At 31.1% G+C, this 22,426-nt stretch overlaps 2 protein-coding genes across 6 annotated transcripts in view; one reads left to right on the forward strand and one right to left on the reverse strand.

Moving 5' to 3' along the window:
- Positions 1–13,401, reverse strand: part of LOC107363570 (3',5'-cyclic-AMP phosphodiesterase 4C) — a 74,703-nt gene extending 61,302 nt beyond the window's left edge. Inside the window, exons 1-2 of the mRNA XM_015930807.3 lie at positions 12,607–13,401; positions 12,099–12,488 (exon numbers count right to left, since the gene is read on the reverse strand). Of these exons, the coding sequence (XP_015786293.2) occupies positions 12,099–12,283 (185 nt within the window). The 5' untranslated portion in view covers positions 12,284–12,488; positions 12,607–13,401. The remainder of the gene's footprint in view (positions 1–12,098; positions 12,489–12,606) is intronic.
- A 4,398-nt stretch (positions 13,402–17,799) lies between these two features.
- Positions 17,800–22,426, forward strand: part of LOC107363722 (atrial natriuretic peptide receptor 1) — a 37,015-nt gene continuing 32,388 nt past the window's right edge. For all 5 annotated transcript variants that reach the window (XR_016198619.1, XR_016198620.1, XM_015930993.3 and 2 more), the window contains exon 1: positions 17,800–19,235. Coding sequence is in view for 3 of the 5 variants with exons in the window: in XM_015930993.3 (XP_015786479.1) it covers positions 18,437–19,235 (799 nt within the window). In the remaining 2 variants the exon portion in view is untranslated. The remainder of the gene's footprint in view (positions 19,236–22,426) is intronic.

Raw genomic sequence — 22,426 nt, forward strand, 5'->3', positions numbered from 1 at the left:
TTGAAAAAAAAGATTTTGTTCAGTCTTGGTTTTGCTTATAATTTCATGACCTGATTTCATGCTCATTATGAAAATTTATTCAATATTATTCATAAATAAATATATTATATTCTTTTGTTTATCAATTCCTTCTCATTGGACCATTAAATGGATAACAATAATCATAATAAACAACAAAAAAAGCCAGTTCTGGTTGGCAGAATATGATAGAAGGAACAAAAAATAACCTCAAAAATATTTTTCACTCCCAGTTGAAATGAAAGGTTAAAGTCAAGGTAAGTTCAATTGATTAATTCAAACTTTTCTTTGTTACCAACTTTTATCTTTTTCACTCAACTTCATTAACTTTTCCACATCAAGATAAATCTTTGGCTATTAACGAAATGAGAAAAGTTTAATCGTCACTTTCATCTTTTTTATTGAACGTTTAGATAAAAGTTCTGATTGGAATAGTAAAATGTTTTCTTCTTTCAATGAGAAGAAAAAAATTTTCTGCCTTCATTATCTTCTTCATCATCATGGTTTAACAGATTTTCAAGGGAATGACGAATCAGGAAGGAAACAGGAAATAACTACAAACTCGGGTCAAAGTTGAATTTTATTAACATTTAACTTTCTTCTGTCGACCAATTCCATTGATCATGATACTTTTTTCCCTGAAAATTGAAAGAATGTTCAAACAGAAAAAGTTCCATTCCAAGAATAAAATTTCGAAATCGTTTGTCTTTTCATTCATGGAGTTTGAATGAACAACTTTTTCCATCTCATGAGCCTGTTGTGGTTTTACTTTCTAATTAGTCTATCAATTGTAATTAAAAACTCTTAGCAAAGATTCACTTTTGTTGCTCAGGAAAATGCTTTTATTCCGGAAATGCAGAAAATTTCGTAATATTTCGCCAACATGCTAACGATATAAATACACACAATTTGTATTCAAAAGGATATTTTGATTAGTTGACAAGAGTTGAAATAAATGATAATTGGCACAATTTAGACTTTGGATTATTTTTGTTCTTCATAATGTTCAACATTTTCGTACCTTAATGAGGTTCAACTCTTGTTTTACCTTTACTCTTGACTCGCTAATGAAAGCTTAATCAAGTAAAGGACGATGGAAAGAGAAGCAACGAATTTCACCGAATCAATTAGTCGATCAATTTTGCACATTTCTGACCTTTTCTGTCTTTCATCATTTTAATGTTCAAATTTCACTCGATTTTATCAAGTGATTTAATTTGTCTTTATATTTGGAGGAGAAAAGTTTCGAAACTAATTTCGAGTTTTTTCTGCAAAGTTTAGGTTCCATGAGAGAAAAATTTAAATTGAACTTGAAACTTTAATGATGCAAGTTTTGCATGGTAAATTGAACTTTTCCATAATCCATTCATCACTATATTTTCAATGTTGGTTCAACAATTTGCAAAATTCAAGTTTCTTTTACAAATCATTTGCAAAGAAAAGTTAACCACAGAAATTTTCACGCTGAACTTTATTCCAATTAACAGTCATTAAGAGAAATCTTTTTTTCTCCTCGAATTTCGAGTCTTACGGTTAACGACTTTCTTTTTTACATCCATTTGTGACATTCTCTATTCGAAACTTTCATAATCTTTTTTTTCTTTACCTTCATCGTTGACTAGTTTTAAATGTTGTTAGCAAATTAATGGCTAGTTTTTGTCAACCCTGTTAGCCAAGTGTAATGATTAATTCCAGTTTAGTTCCAGTGGTTGGAATAACTGATTGGTAAAAAAAAGTTGAGATTCTTTGGATTGTTGTTGTTGTTGCCTTCGACTTGCAGGTAACAATGTGACTCGTCTTTAGGTAACAACAATCCCTCAAGGCGTAGCTAATCAACACACACACACTTTGCAGGGAAACCAACAGTTTTTATTGATTGATTAAAGGTAGGAAAAACGGGAAAAGAATAAAATGGAAACTGATTAGAAGGTAAAGTAAAGGAAAGAAAAGAGTTTAAGAAAGGAAAACTAGCCTCTGGAGGATGAGACCTTGAACATCAATCAATGTAATAGCCGTAAGGTAAACAAGATGATATCCTCTTTGGGTCAGAAGAGAGTGACAAGTTAAACGAAAAGTGATGAACTGATGAATATTCATCGAGATATATTGTTGTTGGAATAAATCAAAGTATGAATAATTAAGTTTTTGCTCAATCTTTTTTTAGATTCACAACCGTTTCCAGAGAGATTTTATCATTCGATAGTCTCAGTAAACATGCAAAATTCAAGAGTTTTCATCACATTCTCATTCGTCGAATCTGAACGAAAAAAAATAGAAATTTGATTCGAAATATTATCAATGGAATTGGAATTTTGCATTATTTTCAACTTTTAGCATTCGATATTTTCTCACATGAATGTTGATGATACGATTTTATCGAGAAATTTTCGATATTTTTTTCGATTAGCAAAGTGATCAGATGCAAACTCGAATTTAAAGAATGGACGAAACGGCGAGAAAAGATTTTTACTCCAGATGTTCTATTCTTTTCGATTTGAATATTTTGGTGAAAATCGAACGACTTGGAATTTTTGACTTTTTCGAGAAAATTTAGATTTTATGAAAATTCAGCTTTTTAGGTAAGAATGAAACTCGAATTTAAATTCTTTAGAATTCTGAACTGATTTTGATGAATAGAATATTTGAATAACTTTGAGTTTCAAAGTTCATTGTTGACTTGAATTTTTATATGAGAATGTCGAGATTCGAAAAAAAAAGTTTGAAGTTAATCAGAAAAATAAACATTCGCAAATGAGATTAAAGATGAACCAAGGAAATGTGTTTAATGAGCTAACCTGACAACCCTTTTAACTAAGCTCTCAACTAATTTTGTTCATCTTCAACTTTATCAAAATTTTTCTTGTTTCAAAACTTTGCGCACTTTTCATGGATTTCACGTTTAAATTTAGCTCAAGTGAAATGGCAACAATTTTCATTAAATTTGCAAATAAAAATCTTGTATGATTAATGAGTCCATGCTGAATGGTTAAATTGGTTGAGTCAACTTTATTTGTTTTACCTTTCAACTTGACAAATTGACTTTCATACAACATGAAAGATTGAAGATGAGATGAAAATGTTTTCACATTAAAAATTAATCATTTGCTTTACTTTGCTCTTCTCCTTTTTCTTACCTTATCCTTTGCAACCTCTTTTCACCTGTTCATTTTATTAAGTTTAAGCTGTTAATTTCATTACTCAATTTGTGTCGAGAAAAGTGCGAAAAGAGAAACAAAATTCAAGATCAACATTAAGTGCGAAAAAAATGTCAACACTTATGGAAACATGTTGATGAAACTGATGAGCATCATGAACTTTGAGAATTTCGTCACTTTTCTAATGATTCGAATTTTCATAATTCCTTTGCCTGAAATGGTAATAAATTTTGATTCAAGTTCTGTGATTCAGTTGACGAAGTTAATGATGATAATCTTGACAAAGGTGAACTGTTTGGCCTTTTCGTTGATCTGTTGAGGTTTTTTTGCCTCATTTTTTCTCCTTTCCTTTCATGAAAGGTTGGGTTCAATGAATGTAATCTCAATATAATGAGAAGGTAAAAAGTGACAAAGACTGATGAACGGATGAGGATAAAATTGATGAAGAAAAAGAAAAAGGATAAAACAGATTTTCTTTTTTTCCTTCTTTCTATTTCTCTCTCTCGCTGCTCTTGTCATCGTAAAGAAAACCAAGTAACGAACTGAACACATAAAGATAAGTTTACTTTGGGTCATTCAAAATATTCTGAGGCAATAAAAGGAATCTGAGATTCTGAGGATTGAAGAGAAAAAGGTTTCTTCATAATTGTGCTGTCATTCGGTAAGCTTAATGTATTGCTAATCAATTAAATAATCATTTCAAATAAAGATTATTGCAAATTAAATGGTGAAGAGTAAAAATGTTGCTAATGTGAGTTATTGAAAGTTAATTGAAAGGCAAATGTTTCAACGAAACATGAACATTCGCTTTTAATGCTTTTGATGCAAAGCTTGAAAAGCGATCATGTTTTGCTTTTAAAACACTTCAAGTAATATAATTGAATTAGTGATGAATGGTTATCCCAATGTTATCCAAGTAAAAATTTAGCATCAAAATCAACTTTAGTCATTGTCAATCAATGCATTTTTACGTCTCATCAGTTTCTTATCTGATCTTGTAACTTGAAGGTTGACACAATCATTTGCTCCGCACTAATCGCCTTTGACAATTTTAAATCAATTAGCAGTTTCGTTCAGTTCAACTTTCAAGTAGTAAAACAATATCGCCTGATATCGGAATCAATCATTTGAAATGAATTAAACTTACGTTAGGTATTGATTGATAAATTTACAGATCTAATCAATCCTAAATTTACGTATGACTTGAGGTTAATGTCATTGATTCAAGGGAGACAAATGGTCTGTTGCCTCGATATCCTCCTAGACAATTGCAGTCAATCAAAAGCTAACTTCATTTGCAAAATGAAAACGAGTCTGATTCTGCAGCAAGGGCACCAAGAATCTGAAAATGAATTTGCTTGTTCTGCTGTTATTACAAGAAATCAGTTGAAAACCATTTTTCGTAAACACTCATTGAAGTTTCAGAATAAAAATCATAAATGGCTGCATAATCGATGAGCCAACATTCATTATGGGCATAAACTTGTACATTTATGATTTCAGCACTTGATTAGGTGACATTTGATGAAAAATTGTCTTGAAATTTAATTTGCTCTTGACACAAAAGCTGAAGAAGCTCAAGTGAAAACATATCTTTAATGAAATTCATCATCAATTATTGAGATGTTGACTTTAAAATGCAACAAAAAATAACAAAACACATTGATTTAATGAAATGAAATTCAACTATCAGCCTAGTTGAGTTGTGTGGTTCAAGTGACAATTGATATTAATCATGCTATAACTTGAACTTGAAATACTGTAAATGATCAAGATAATTGTTAAAAAGTGATAAGCGAAAGTACTCAAATTATATTAAATTAGATTTGACAAGTACAAAGTATTTTACAAAAAGAAGGGAAAAGAAGGCAAAAATAGCTTGGATTTTTTCCTCTTGTGTTGTTTTTTTATCATTTTTTATCACCATTATTATTATTTCAAGTTATAATAGTAATACTTTAAAATATAATGTGAGAAGCAAAAAGAAAGCAACAAAAAAGTAAAATAAATAAAAAAAGAGAGAAAAGAAGAAAATTCGAAATAAAATGAATGAGAGAAAAGTTGAAAGTAAAACTTGAACATGTAAAGATAAATACGAAATGCGAAAAGAGAAAAGAGAAGAAGAAAAAGAAGCGAAAAAGAAGTGAAAATAAACAAGAAAAATGCGATTTTCACTGAAGATATCATTTGATTTAAGAGAATGCTCTTGACAGATATTAAATGCTAAGAGGTAAGACCAAGAAGTTTTTATTTTCAACAGAATAAGAATGAAGGCAGAAATTGTGAATAAGAAGAATGAATGAGAATACTTGAGAAGGGAAAAGGATGAATCTGGAAGAATAGAGATTCTGTTCAAGTTATACAGAAGCAAATCATGATGGTGATGATGAGGTAAAGGATAATGATGATAATGAAGAGAAGAGAGAAGATGAAGAAGAAGAAGAAGGTTCTGACGAAGGAAAATAATGCAAGATGTAATGGGCCTTGCATGATGAAGGTGATGTGAGGTGAAGAGGATGATGGAAATGGTGAAAATGATGAGAAAAAAGGAAAAACCTTTACACATAATTTGTTCACCATTTTTATTTAACTTTTGTTTCCACCATTTATTAGAATGTTAATAATGTTAATAATGATGATAGTTGTAATGATAATGTCTCTTTACCATTGACAGCCAATGAAATAACAAATGGTTCAGCTATCAAACAGTCTAACGGTGAAATTTATTGCCTCCAATGGCATTATCCAAGTAAACCCATCGAAATTGATATTTTTTCAGTTTATTTTCAAAACTCACTTTTTCTCGTTTAAAAAGGTTTTCCTGTGAGCAAAAGCCAAAGAGCATCGAAACAAGACAATTTGCTTTCCAAACACAAGAATTTATTTCCAAGCCTTTTAACATTCCGAAAATTCTGCACGAATTTAGATGAGAGCAAACAGAGATATTTTTTTCTGTAAATTTTAATGCGCTTAGAACGACCTTTGAATCGATTTCTGAAATTTTCAGCCAATATTGAAAATCATTTTCAGGGCAATTTGATTCAGATAAAATTTCTGTTACAAAACTTGATTCATGAGATTTCAAGTTATGGAAGTTGAGTGTTCGAAGCAAAATTTTTGAAATGAGATTCTTCAATGGGTTTAATCAATCGAATGCTCGAAAAGATTTTTATCGTAAAATTAAAAGTTGTACTTTTCCATGAACAAGGAATGCTTTTTTTAAGAAGAGATCAGACTAAAAGTGTAAAAAGTGAGATTGGAGTTTAACCAAATCTTGAAATTAACTGACGAATTCATTGATTTTAAGAATTCAGAATGAAATGTAACTAACGAAAAACAATTTTTACTTAATCAGAGAACTAATGATTTCAAAAGTTTAAAAGAAATTCGATGTTTTTTGGAAACTGTTTTCCCTCCATTTTTAATGATTATTGACTTTTTAAATGACAAATCATGAAATTCCAATAAACTGATAAACTTTCAAATTCTCAGTCTATCATCTTTTCTTACCTTTGCTAGAAATATGTAACGGAATTTCATTTAAAACTTTTTCCTTCTCAATCAGTGTCGTCGTACTTTCAAGTGATTTGTAATTGATTCAATGAAACTCAATGAATCTAATGAAACTTTTAATGTCATTTATTCCATTTCCAGTGATAGTCATGATAATGATTGTTGAATGATAAAATTGTTTCTCTATTCTTCTATTTACTTTTTTTCCATCGTTTGTTTACCTTTTTGTTCGTCTTCAACTTTAAACTCAACTTCAATTGATGCAACGTTTTTAATGATAAAAACCAGTAAAAAGATACTGAATTTGAAGTTTTCCAATTCATTTAATATTCAATAAAAGTTTGTTAAATATTTAAATGTTTCCTTGTGTGGAAAAGAAAAGGTAAAAGGTTAATCATGTTTATTTGTATTAATGTAGTTATTTGACTCTTGTCAAGGTTTTGTTGACAAGAAAAGGTCTTTCACTGTTGCTTTACCTTGTTTGTTTTATTAAACTTTGCGCTTCTTCTGTTTACTCAAAGTTAAGGTGAGAAGTAAAATGATGGTTATGATAAAGGAAAACATTGTCTTTCAATGATTGAGTATCATTGAAGGGAAAACAAAAACTTTAACTGCATAAGTGAGAAGCGTAACAATAAATGTATAATTCATTAGTGAGTTTAGATCAAGATGAATCGAAATTAAATATTAAATATTGACTCAAGATGACAATGTTGAGTGGCGGTAAAACAGTGTTAACATCGACCAATATCTTTAATTGGAAAATAAAATTATCAAGAAAATCGTTCGTAATTCAACTTTTAACATTCGATCAATTTCCATTTTCGATCACTTCGATTCAACTTGCAGAACGATATCAAGATTTGAAAGGCGAACTTGTGATTTCAATAATTTTCGGAACAAAACAAAAATCTTTCTTCGTTTTTCGACTAACAGATTCATTCGATTAGGCAAACCACTCAAGATGCAAATCTATGGCTAGTTGAAGATTTGGGCTTGATGAAGGTTAAGGGTTGAGATGAAAAGGTTTGTAAGAATTTATAATTCGAATGATTCTTCATGGAAAAGATAAGCTGAACAGTTTAGGTCTTGAATTGGAAGCTTATGATTGGCAAACATGATCATTGCATGTAAAATTGGTCAAGATTTATATCAAGTGATATTAGGCAAGGTCAACAAGTTGGCTGGAAAATGTAACAGTTTTGTGATTCGAGTAACATGGAAACTATTATGAGGTGGAATAATGATGAAGCTAAGGAAAAGGAAAATGATGAACAGAATGATGATTAGAAGTTGTGTTCAGTGGTTGGCTGGAGAATGAACTGCAGAGGAGAGAAAAAAAAAGAGTTTCCAGATTGCAAGTGAGTATTGATTGTGATAATGATTGTTGGTGAAAGAGCATGCAAGTTGATGAGGGTTGAAGAGGAAAAGAGCAGTGAAGATGAAAATGATGAGAATGAGTAAATGAGGAAAGCATCATCAACTGAAACTGATTCAGCCGATTCAAGTGATTCCAGTGAACCCAAGTTGGTAATCAATGTTAACAAATGAACAACAATTTGATCAAATCAATTGACTAACAAAAAATACTTATTGCAAATTCAAATGAACAACCTCATCATGAGACACTTTCATTTCTCTAATTCCATTCACTCGACAGTCTTGCAGAACTTTCAAGTTTATTGCATTTTCACATTGAAATTTGATCTTTAATATTTTCTTTATGAAGGAAAAGTCAAAGTTGATGTCCAGTTGACAGGACAATTCAGAGGTTATCGTTTTCTTATTTTGATAACAAGCATGATTGATGGTTTCAAGTTAACAGAGTTAAATTGAAAATGTTGAACCTTTTCGAGTAAAAATTAATAACAGTAAAAGTTGAAAGGAAGAAACAAAAACAACTCGAAAAGTAAATTACAAATGAAATGGTGAAGAGATGGCAACTGGAAAAGGCCATTAAAAGACACTGAATATAAAGAGTTTTGAAAAGGTCAAAAAATGGGCTTCTTTTGATTTCTTTTTTTACTTTGCTTTTCTTGTTCAGACTTTTACAGAATAAAATGAATCTTGATTCAGGATGAAATTTTGATTGTGATGATCATGATGGAACTGGTCGTAATCAATCAAAAAAAGGCGAAAAACTTTTCTGTCAATAACTTTTTTTTACTCTTTTTGTTGTTGCATTATGCAAGAAAGTGAAAAACACTGAAATAGTGATTCTATTTTTTACATTATTTTCATTATTAAAATCACTTTTCGCTCAAGTTTACTTTTTGACGATGAAATCTGTGGATCAACTGTGCTTTAAAGATTCAATTTGCTGATCAAATCAAATGTTAAATTAATTCAATGAAAATTTATGGCTTTCATCAGAAAATAAGAATCAATATTCAAGGTTATATGGCAAAGTAAGGAAATATCAATCTGTGAGTTCAACTAAAGTTTCATTTCTGATTCCAGATAAAAGTTGGAGTTGCCAGTGACAAGGCAAAATGCTAATTGAACTTGCAACTGAAAAGTGTATCATTTTTGGTTCAATCACGAGCAAACATTTTGAAACAGGAAAAAAGAATCGAAATGGGATTGAAAATCATTTTGGAAAAAAATCTTTCGAAATCTATTCTGATTCTGAATTCTGTTTTCCGATTTGCACAAGTTAGCTTTGAATCTAATCAGAATTTTGTTTATCCGAACTTCGATTCGATTCTCGAGTTCCTGTTACACTTTTATCCGTTATTTCGCATTATTGTCACAAGATATGGAAAAACTTTTCAATGACCAAAGGCGGTTGCAGTAAATTTGATTTGCAGCTGATAAACATTTTCAGTTTATTCAATGTTCAATCGAGTTAAAGGTTCAAAGTAAATAAACATTGTGTTAATCAGTAAACTTTCCTCTAATGATATCATCGATCCAGCCTGAGGGACAATGAGTTTATGGTTATAAGTCGTGGGTCGATGTATTCCCAATGAAAACAGAGTCGAGTGAAACCTTTGGAGAAGCTAATTGATCAACTTTCGCTTACTGAAAGCTTATTGATTATTGCGACTAATAGAGTTGCTTTGATCCAAATGTACATTTGAATAACATTTCAAGCAGTTTCAATGAAAGTCCGAGTTGATTTATTTACAATTTATTCTTGTTGTTCAATTGAAAAATGATAAAAAATATGTTAATCTTTTTTTACCAAAAGTATAAACATTTATTTGAAATTCAATGGAAATGAAAGATTCTTCAAACGTTTGACTTTCAAGTGAAAAGAGATTGGACAAAAATTGAAATGAAACCACTTCAAGCATTGATCATATTACTGGCTGACTGGATTTCACTTTGCAAAAGTTGACCAAGTTAACAAAACAAGAGAAAAGGTGAAATGTAAGAAAAGGTAAAGGACAGTGTAAATGTAAAAAGCTAATATAAGTTGGTTTTTTTCGCGAACAAACTTTATCTTCTTCACATTCTACTTTGATAAATGTTGTACAACAGACACAAAACATGTCTTAAAAGGATTGGTTGTGAAGATGAAAAGAATGAAAATGTGAATGAAAGATGAAGATTTGAAAGCTGAGCAAAGCATACGCCAGGAATCTAGCTTGAAAAGTGACTGGGAAAAGTTTTCAGGAGAAATGGCAAAATCCAAAAATACAAAGAAAAAGGAAACAAAAATGAAAGATAAACGTTTCTCTCTGCTTTATTAAAAGTTGTTTATCATTCGTCAGTAAAACTCATTGAAAAAAGTTGATTTTTACACTTTTCCTGCAACTTTTACACTCTCTTTGTCTATGCATGTGTTGATGAATGAAAAATGTATGAAAAAAGTAAAGAAAGCGATGAACAAAAAAATGATGAACATGAGATCGAAACAATTTTTCCATGTTTTCCCATTCTCTTGCCTTACAATCATTAGATAACAATGAGCAGTCCAACAAAAAATGGCAAAATGCTTGTTTCCAGTGAGAAAAGTAAATGTAAAAACCAGATTCTGAAAGGAAATGGACTCACCCAATTCATTTGGAATTTTTTTTCATTCAACTTTTTTTCCTCTTTTACTAACTCGACTCGTTTGTTGCTCTTTTTCAATCATCATTATCATCCCCAGTTAGGTTTGTTTCCTTATTCAAGGTCAGGAAGCTCGACTGGTTATTATGCTATTCGTTGCTTCGCTTAGCTAAACGTTTCTCTCAATCGTTTTTGTTCTTGCCTTAAACTCTGTTCCAACCTTCAAAAGCAAAGTAATCAGTGTGGTGATGAAAGATTGAATAAAGACAATTCTAGTGACGTTTACATTCACAATCATATGAATCTTTGGGATCAACATGGGATAAGTGAGCTTCGAGGGAAAAGCAAATTTATTCAGCAAAGTAAAGAGAAAAAATTGTTTTTCCTTTTTTCTTCTTTCGTCTCGTGTTTAACAATTTGTATATTAATCAATGTTGGAAATTGATTAGTGAGTAAAAGCCTGAAATGGTTCAATCGTATGCATTCATTTGATGCGTAAAAGTTAATTGTGCGAAAAATTACGCTTTTAGTGAAAGTTTCAAGTTTTTTTTTCTTCTTCATTTTCTCATTGCAAGTGATGAGACTTTTGGTGATCAATTTTTTCGGTTTTGTTTTTTTCAGCTTCGTTCAATCTTTGCGTGACTTTGAATCATTGAAAATGAAACAAAAAAAATGATCAGCAAAGTGTCTAGATGATTGTTGATGGAAAGGCTTTTTTCCAATAACTTTGCGTTTCTTTCATCTAACCTCTTGCCTGCTCAAAACCTCAACCATTGAATTGTCTTCATGAGTTTGATTGGATTGGAAAATAATTTCCAAATCATTTATATCAACATTTATGTCAATATTTTTCTCCATTTCAATTGCCTTTCATTATTCCATCAACTTTTCGAGGTTTTTTCGTTTCTTTGTTTTCATAACAAAAACAGTTTCATTATTGATACAAAATGATCTTTTCAATTTCATTGATAAGTTATTGATCAATTTGGATAATTATTAGATAATCATGAATCGGTATCATTTGGAAGGAACAAAAAGTAAAGAATTTTGAAAATGAACGAAAATTGGGAAAAGGTAAAAGTTTGATTCGTTCAAGGTAAACTTTTCAATCATTACAAATGGTTACATTATACACATTGGATTATCGACAATTGAATTTTTAAAGATAATCTTGAAAAGAAATGTCAATGAAACATCTTTGTTCAAGATGGCATCGAATTTTTGTTAACATGTTTTCGAACGAAAAGGAAATGAAAGGCATTTCCCAAAGCAAGTTGTTCCCTTGCCAAATCAAGTTTCTTTTTTTCGCGGTAAAACTTTCATTTCCATGCTTTGGTTAACTTGATATTTTTCATGTGATTTTTGCAATTTTTTTATTCGTTGATAAAAATTGTTTCTAAAAGATCGACTTACCCACATATCCAGCTGTGACGACGTCGAGTGCTTCCTGGTACCGACAATAGTATCGGTGCTAGTCGAAGTCCACGGTTGGATTCAACCTTAGGCTGACCTTCATCTTCATCCACTGTGATTGAAGGTGCATTTAGCCTTGGATGATGATGGCCTTTGGTATCAACTATTGACTCTTGAATAGCCATTATGGACTCTATCCAGTCAAGTGTTGACGATAACAAGAGTTGAAAAAAGAAGCAGAAAGCAAAGGCTGAGAAAAGAATCACAAATTCAATTTTCTGTTTTTTTTATTTCTATTGTTTTCCAATGGAAACCAGTTTTTTGAGCACTTGATGTATTCAAATGATGATGGTATTTGAATTGTTGGTGTAATCACAAAAAGGTTCAACACTGAAGAGGAAAAGTTGAAAAGTGAGAAAAAAAAAGACTAACAATTATTTTCCTTGCAAAAAATTGAATCAACTTTAATCTCAAAAAGTGAAAGCAAAACTTTCAAAAGCCGCTTTACCTTATACAAAGGTTTGCATAACAATAATCAATGTCTGAGGGTTTGGCCAAAGTTGAAAAAAAAGAATTGAACAAAATTCGTTTAATCCTTGCTGTTGCACTTGACACAATTGACACCTTTAAATGGACGGAAACAACACTGGCAATATGGAAGACTAATAAAGATGACTTTGTGAGTTTTTTACCTTTTGCTGTTTTTGCAGGTAAAAAAAGTGGAAAGACTGCAAAATTGAAAGGAAGAAAAACGTTAAACAAGTTAAACTTGGAAACACGTTGTTGTTGATGAATCCAATGTTGTCAAAGTAAACAGTTGACAATGTTTTCTCACTTGTCTTGAACTTTACAAATGGTGATGAGTTGATGTGTTTGATGACATGAAGAAAACAGAGGAAACACGCAAGCTGATGATGCAGCAAACAAACAATTAGTAACAACACAAGATAAAGGTGCACAAGTGTGACTTGAAGCAAAGTTGATGGAAGCAAGTAAAGGCAAAAAGAGCGCAAGATTGGGTAAAAGCAATTGGTCGACTATTCCAATGGATGTTGTCTTGCAAAGGTTTGACTTGAAAATGACTTAAATCACAAGTGTGTTTGAAGAAATGATCATTTTGCTCTCTTCCTCATCACCCTCATCATCACCTTTTTCAGAGTAAAAAGCAATGTCGTCAGTGTCGCAGGGATGAAATTTTTCGAAACTTTGCTTCAATTATTCAGAGAATATTTTTCTTTCATTTTTTTCTTCGTTCTTTTTCTTTCCTTTTTCTCATGTTTTCTCAAACTCACACAACTAACAGAGACAGAGACAGAGAGTTGCATCAACGGACTCAATCAACTTTACCTCTTGAGCAGCCTCCCAACCATTCAACTCACTCAACTATCTCTCTCCTCCTTCATCATTATCTCTCTCTCTTCTCTTCCTATTTCTCTGTCTTTTTCTCAATTTTTCTCTTTCGGTTTTCTTTTCGTCCTTTTCTGCAAAATTTTTTTCTTCTCTCACTTTTTCGTTCACCGGTGTGACTTTGAATTTCACCATTTCTGCTCATCTTCATCATAATCATTACCATTGGAATCACATTTATATTGTTATTAAATTATCATTATCACTGAATCTCTCTTTTTTCATTGCAAAAATACTCGAGATAGTTCAACCTTTACACTTATTTTTACACTCGATAAACTTATTCTTAATCTTGATTTGGCGCAAGCATCAACACTTATCAATTGCAAAGAGCAACTTAAATCTCAACAATTGGCTTGCTCATCCAATAACATTTGCTTTTGAAAAATTGATACAATCTGAATACATTTTTGTTTCTACTGTTGATCAGAAAAAAAAGGTTTTCAAGTTATCTTTTACTCGAGTCTATCAATAGACTTGGCTACTGTTGACAACCATGGTTATTTATTCATCATCTTTACTCTCATCTTAAAGTGAAGTCAATCTTTACCCAAACTTACAGAAATTCAACTTTTCTAAAATTTTCTTCTCTCACCAAATCAACATTTTTATCCAACATTTTAAACATAACTCGAGTTCATAAAGGCAATCAATGTCACCCGACGCTCAAGCACAGTTATTAAAGCAATAAACCGAGTATTAAGTTGAATAAATGAGTGTAAAAATAAATCTGAGGACAAAATGTGTGTGTAATTATGATGAATTAAAGTTGATCAAATTGTTGAGAAAAGAGAGAAACTTCTGAAAATATTTTTCAAAAAAAAAGATTTTCCAATTTTCTCGTTTCACTCTTCGTCCATCAATCATTAACAGTTGATTCCTGGTCTTCAATGAATCAACCATTGATAATTGTACCATTTGGATTCTGTTTAATATCATTGACTTAACGATGTTCAAAAAGTTGATTGTTACCAATCAAAAGTAACCATTTAAATGTAAACAAATTGGATTAAAAGAGGGAAACAAAGCGTCTAATTGTTGAACAACAAGACTGATTCATGTTCATTACTATTCATTAGTAGAATGCTTTTCCCTGAAAAAAATGAATTTAATTTGCTTTTGATGAGTGTTTACTCTTGATTTACAGAATCACATGAGTTTCACCCAAAAATTGAACAGCTTAGGCTTTTTTACCATTCAAGGTTTTTTTGTTTCTTAAACATTTCATCTTTCAATCATTTAACAATGCATTTATTATACGATTAAATTGTGCTATTGATTAACATTCAACGTCATTAACTTTTCTCTTTAATTGCAATTTCGATTGTGAGCTTTCCTTTAACATTTTTGCTCATAAGTGTTCATCTTGTCACAGTTGATATTTATCAACTTGTGAACAACCTCAACATCCTTGGTAAGGTTGACTGGTTAATTGATGTAAAGATGCTTATTGTTATTGTGATTAAATGGTATCATTGAAAGATCATCATTGCATTGATTAAAGTGTTAACTTGCTGTTAACATTTTGTAAACACTTTCATGTAATTTCTTTATTCTAATCATAAACATGTTAACTTGAAATGACATTCATAGATAATCAATTTAATATCAACTTTGATTGCAACAATAAATTTAATTGTCGCGAGCTTGATGCCTGTTGCTTCCTAATACAATTTTAATCATTAAACATTTTCTTATCGAGAAAACAGTTGGGTTTAGATTCTGATTTTTTTTCTGGTTTCTGTCATTGTTTGTTATCTATGTTTTGGTATTTTGTTGCCCTGTTTAACTATTTGTATTGAAACCAGAGAAGTGATTGATTATTTAATTAATTGATTGATAGATTGGGTTTTGTCATTTTTGTCAATTGATTGTATCATGTTAATTAATCAGATTTTAGCTTTTGCCTTTTCTTTTTGTTTAACTCTCTTTACTGTTTGCCTTTACATCTCAAATGTCATAATCAATCAAATCATTATTGTCATGACAGAGTTAATAATACTTGTTTAAGTGGAACTTAATCAACACGATTAAGATACATATTAAGAACGGGCATATTACATATTACATATTAAGGATACATATTATGATACAGAACTGGATATTCACCTTTTTCAAGCGAGCATCCGATTGTATTGAATAATTCATTTTATCCATTGAAATATTTGCTAATATCTTCAATGGCTTGCAACCATTAATGGGTTCTTGTCGAGATAACAAGTGACACCTAATGGCTCAGAATTCAACTGAAATAACATGAATTATGCATGATACATTCCCTTGAAACAAGCTGAATGGCCTCAAGTTTGTGCTTGTTAGTAAGAAATTTTTAGAAATGTCCGAATCTTTAGTTGAGATCCACAATAACTCTAGAAGACTCGACTCTAAATAGCTTTCAATGGCAAAGATTAATGAAAACCGTTTTACTTATTTCCTCTATTACTTTCATTATGTGTTTAGGCTATTACTTAGCCTCTGGTTGTCCGATTTGCCTAAGAATGTGTCTTGACAGTTGAGAAATTTCTTGCTTACTGAGCAAACTGAAACTTCAGGCCATGCAACTTGTTCATGCGAGTATATCATGCATAATGTATGTTATTTCAGTTGCATTCTGAGACATTAGGTGTCACTTGTTATCTCGACAAGATCCATTAAGGATTGAAAGCCATTGAATTATCTTCATGAGTTTGATTGGATTGGAAAATAATTTCCAAATCATTTATATCAACATTTATGTCAATATTTTTCTCCATTTCAATTGCCTTTCATTATTCCATCGACTTTTCGAGGTTTTTTCGTTTCTTTGTTTTCATAACAAAAACAGTTTCATTATTGATACAAAATGATCTTTTCAATTTTATTGATAAGTAATTGATCAATTTGGATAATTATTAGATAATCATGAATCGGTATCATTTGGAAGCAACAAAAAGTAAAGAATTTTGAAAATGAACGAAAATTGGGAAAAGGTAAAAGTTTGATTCGTTCAAGGTAAACTTTTCAATCATTACAAATGGTTACATTATACACATTGGATTATCGACAATTGGATTTTTAAAGATACTTTTGACACACAAAGCAATGTCAATAAACATCTATCTTACCAGTTTTTTGAGCACTTGATGTATTCAAATGATGATGGTATTTGAATTGTTGGTGTAATCACAAAAAGGTTCAACACTGAAGAGGAAAAGTTGAAAAGTGAGAAAAAAAAAGACTAACAATTATTTTCCTTGCAAAAAAATTGAATCAACTTTGATCTGAAAAAGTGAAAGCAAAAACCTTCAAAAGCCGCTTTACCTTATACAAAGGTTTGCATAACAATAATCAGTGTTTCATTGAAAATATGAGTTTCGCGAGAAATTGAAATTTGCGTGTACAAGAGCGATAAAGGTGCACAAGTGTGATTTGAACCAAAAAGCAACGTTGATGAAAGCAAGAAATCAAAGGCGAAAAGAGCAAAAGATTGAATAAAATCATTGGTCGACTCAACTATTCATATGGATTAAATGTTGTCTTGCAAAGGCTTGACTTGAAAATGACTTTAAATCACAAGTGTGTTTGAAGAAATGATCATTTTGCTCTCTTCCTCGCCATTCTCATCATCACCTTTTTCAGAGTAAAAAGCAATGTCGTCAGTGTCGCAAGGATGAAATTTTTCTAAACTTTGCTTCAATTATTGAGAGAATATTTTTCTTTCATTTTCTGCTTATATTGTTATTAGACCATCATTATCACTGAATCCCTTTTTCGTTAAAACTTAAAACTTTACATAATTCTATGATGTCTTTTCGCCTCATCATTGAAATGAATATTGAATTTTTAATATTCATTTTAGTTCTGGAAACAGTTGACGACAAGATCAGTAGGTTACGCCATCTCTTGAGTAATAACAAACTGTGCATGAAGACTAATTTATCCGGTAAATTTGAAACATTAAACCATTGAAAATAAATTGATGAAACAATTTGCAATTTTTAGACTTTTTCAAATCAGTTTAGAATTGCCATTTTTAATTGCTTTTGAAAAGTTACACAGACACATTGGCTTTTTGGCAGTTGATATAATTTTATTGTATAAAAATAGGCAATTATCAAGGTACAACCAGGTAAAAATATTAAAGTTGTGTGTAAAATATTGGAATTTTGATGGGAAAAGCTAAGTATTTAACGTTGTGTGAGACTGCCAGCAAAAGGATTCTGTGTGATTTGAAATTGGATTGGTAAGGCAGCACAGAGTTTCAGTGAGACTTTATATTGAGTAAAGAAATCCTATAACTATTCATGGAGTGTTCAGTTGATGCTGAGCTTTTGTAGGATAAACATTTTACCTTTGTAAGAAGTAAACTTGTCAGCAAGAGTGAAAGACACAGAAGAGATAAACAAAAAATTTACCGATATTGAGCCAACATAAGTACCGTTGAATCCTTTTTACACAATTCAATTTTAGCTTTTAATTGTTATTTTACCATTGACAATAAACACGTACAATTAAATATAAAACAATGTGAAAAGAAAAGAAAAAATTGATCAAGTTTTCAAGACAATCGGACGAAAGATGTTAAAATATGGTTTAAGACGAGAAACAAAGTGATGGAAAAAGTATGAGTCAAAGTGTGAAAAATCCTTTGGAGGGAAACAAGTGAATAAAAAAGTCAACAAAACCATTTTCAACTCGTGTAACAAAGTGATTTTACCATCTTTTTAGACAGACCAACAATTTTTGAAATGTTAACAATCAACATTTTTTGTGATTTATGCTGTTCAATTAATAGTTATTTTAAATTTTGTTAATGGCTGCATCTCTCTTTGTGGTTATGTACTTTTAATATCAACAAGTAACTATTGGACAAGAAAAGTCAGACCATTGGCTCAATTTTACTCTTGTATCGTCTGTTTACCGTTCATTTATTTTTAGTCGTTTGGTCCATCATGTCACCGCACCAATTGTTGACCCTGTTTCTGTTGACTCTATCAACATGGGCATTACTGTTGTTTTCAATCTCAAGTGGAGTTCGCTTGGGTTTGGTTGGTTCTACCGAGGACATTGTTCACCATCACCGGTACAAACATAGAGTTGGACCTCACTCTTGCCCTCGATGTCGTGATCTTTCAACTCGTAATATATCGATAGCCGTTTTAGCACCAAACAACGATTCACTTCCATACTCGTTGAACAAAATTTTACCTTCCATCATTTACGCAGTTAAATCATTACAAAAAGTTCCCAATCTTAGTGCAATTGCCAATCGATCCATCAACATACTTTACCGAGATTCAGATTGTTCATCAACCACTGGTCCCTTGGCTGCTTTCGACTTTTACATTGAAGGAAACGCCGACGTCTTTTTTGGTCCCATGTGTCCCTATGTTTTGGCTCCGGTTGCCCGTTACTCTGCCGTCTGGGATATTCCTTTACTAACCTCGGGTGGACAAAATGACAATCTTGACCACAGATTTCCCACTTATCGAACATTGACCCGAATGAATGGTTCTTATTCACAGATTGGTATTATATTGCTTCAAATTTTACGCAAATTTCACTGGCAAGTTCTCGGAATGTTGTATCACAATTTCAAGGATCGAACCAAAGGCAATTCAGCTTGCTATTTTACATTAGCAGCAGTTTTCGCCATTCTCGGAACTCGACCTTTCCATCGAGATTTTGATCAAACTGATCCCGAAACGGATTACAAAAGGCTTCTCGAAGAGATTTCAAAAAGTGCAAGAAGTAAGTTTTATTCCCATATTCAAACCTTGTTTAACCCAAAGACCAAAGTTTAATCTCAATTTGTTTAGACTTGGTTAACTCATTGCAAATTCACAGAGAAAAAAGTAAAATCAAAAGAGCAATCAAGTTTCAACCTTTTCCCATCAACCCATTCAACATTGTTCATTCAACTGTTAACCTTTTTATTGTATTCAATATTTTATACCAATCACTTTCATCACTTTTCCAATTCTATTAACATTTCTCCAGATAATTCAGCTCACATTAGTAGTCAACTATTCCAAAAGAGCATTGAATTTACAGTGAAAATCAGTAGCAATCAAGCAAGTAATGTGGTTCATCTCACCAGAAGAAGAGTCAAAGATTAAGCCTTACTGAATATAATCATGACAAAATTGATTATTTTACAAATCTGCCATCAAACGAATTGCTAAATTCAATTATTGAAAATTGTATAACATTTAATTTCCTAACCATTGTTGAAATGGCTGCAACTGGAAGCAAAGAAACTTGTTGATCATTACTTTTCTGTCTCACCCTGCAGGCATCAGATCAATTGTCATTATCTTAACAATTCAATTTCATGAAAAATACAATTTTGCAAAAGGTTCAAGTCTGTTGAAAATCAAATCTCATTTCATCTGAAAAGCATTTTGTATTCCAGATTTTAAAGAATCGAAAGAAAATTTCAAACTGTTCAATTACTTTTCAATACAATTTGAAAACTCAAATTACAAACAAAATGATGTTCTATTTACAGATTGAAATGTTCATGAATTTGATTGAAATGGATCTTTGAAGATATCAAAGTTTGATGTAAAGAGAAAAATTTTGACAATCTTTTTCCATATTCTCTGAATGCTTCTCAGTGTCTAATCATGTCTTATCTGGCTCAACACTTTATCCTGTTTCATATTCATCATCATTTTCCACCTTTCATGGTAAAAGCAAAATGATATTGCAAACATCAAAAGCTTTAGTTTTAAAACGTTAATCGTTTTATGTTTCACTTCAATTTTTGGTATTAGTTGAGAAGAGTTGGCAAAAAGCTTTGAATGGTAAAACATTTGAAAATTATTCATCATTTTATCGTCAATTTTCATCATTTCCTTTCCTTCATTTTCATGTGAATCTTTTGATATTCAAACTAGAAAAATGTTTTACCTTGAATATTAGAAGCTTTTAGTCGAAGTCGACTCGTTAAATGGTGATGAATATGTTATTTAAAAAAGTTGTTTCAAGATTTATTCCAATTCATCTTGATTAATGAATTGCAACCAAATTTTTTAAACTCAAATCAATCAGTTTGACAAGTTTCTTCTTCTTTTATCCAAGTTACAAGTTTAACAATTGAGTAATTGATATTGCTTTTAATCAATGCAAATGATCATCAAGAGAATTGATTGTCAAAAGATTTGTCTGATTTCCCTTCAGAATTGTTAGATGCAAAAGCAATCTCGTAACGAATGCAGAATTGAACGATGAAAAAATATTGAAACGCTTTTGCCTTTCATTGAATTGACTCAAAAAACATCTCAAATGACAATTGATTTCACTAAAATTCTAAGCGAAGACAAAATAAGAATCTTTTGGGATTTCAATTAAAGCACTTGGAGTTAGACAAAATGATTACTATTAAGTTGTCAAGTATATTTGCGGTTCGATATCAAATAAAGAATCGACTGTAGCCTTTTTAGTTAAAACATTTGTGACTCAATGTCAACCAGCTAGTCCGTCCTTCTCACTTCTTCTCCTTCTCTTGACCTTACATTGAGTCCAAAGGGGGAAAACATGATAACGACACTTTTTCTGACCGTCTAAGGTTCCAATAGCATTCTCGCAGCTCTCACATCACCACGAATATAAGACATGGTTTTTCAAACAATAAAACACTCAGTTCTTCACCTTTGCATCTCTCACTTCTCTCCAAGTCTTCCCTTGAAGTTAGACTCAAATCTTATGAAATTTGTGTGTCCAAACACAAGAACTAAAAACTTTTGAATGAAAATAGAAAAGTTCGAGTAATTCGAATTCCGAAAGACGCGATGACAATTTTTCGAGGGTTTACTCACTGGCGTTGAAAAATATTAAAAATTGTTGTTCGCAGTAAACATTGTTAATCGAATACTTTTGTTGAAATGTTTTTATTTCTGATCGATAATTCATTTCTTTTTCACTTTGATTTCACGAGAAAAGTGAATTTAAAGTGAAAATTCATTGATGACACCTAATTGATTTGAATTGCTCAAAGTCAACATTTTTCGTCTTTGTTCAAGTTATGTTCAACTCGACATGAAAAGACTAACAAGTTTATCGGCATTTTCACTCTGTTCCCATAATTGCCATCTTCAACAATTGAGTTACATCTTTTCATATTTTTTTTGTTCAAGTAAAGTGGCAAAAGAAGAAAATTGTTATCACATTTTCACAATTTTGTTTACCTTGTTATTCATGTTGGAAGAAAAATTGAAACCCTGACAAAGAATATTAAAGGTTACATGGAAACCCTTAGGGTAAATCTATCATGGTTATTTTGTTTGTAAAATATTACTATTCACTTGGGTCTGACTATTTCAAGATTAATGTTCGAGAAGCAAAAAGGTTTTTCATTTTTTTTCTTTACCTTTTTTTCACTTGGTTTTGACTTTAAAAAGTAAATTTTCTTTTTCGTTCCAAGCTTCATGAAGATGAGACAAGTTTCAGGGTCTTAATGCTCATCATCTTCCTCAATCTTCCTGTTGATCAATCTTTCCCTTCTTTCCTTTTCATCACAAAGTTTGATTTATCTATCAATGATAAGATCACATTTCCATCGAAAAAAGACAAGAAGAGAGAGAGAGACGAAAACAAGATTCTATTATTTTGCTCACCGATTGGCAAGCTTAAAGCTCCATGTAAAACATTCAATTCACTTTGCTTTTTGTTATTTTCTTCATTTTTAGCCTACTTTTTCCTCTTCTTCTTCTTCTTCTTCCTTCACGTCATCCTCATGTTGCTATTTACTTAGCCAACTTCATCCTGAATCAACAGAGGCAAAACCGTTCAATCCATTTTCTTCATCCATTGTTTATCCACTGTTATCATCTTACCCATTCCTTTTAATCTTTTCATTCCTCATTGACTTTTACAAACATTAATACTATTATTTACTACAGCAGCAACTATTATTACCTTCTAATAATAGTAATAAT

The sequence above is a fragment of the Tetranychus urticae genome, chromosome 2 (genome assembly GCF_039701765.1).
Source record: "Tetranychus urticae isolate SD_2017Ah chromosome 2, NJAU_TeUrti_SD_1.0, whole genome shotgun sequence".
Lineage (NCBI taxonomy): Eukaryota > Metazoa > Arthropoda > Arachnida > Trombidiformes > Tetranychidae > Tetranychus > Tetranychus urticae.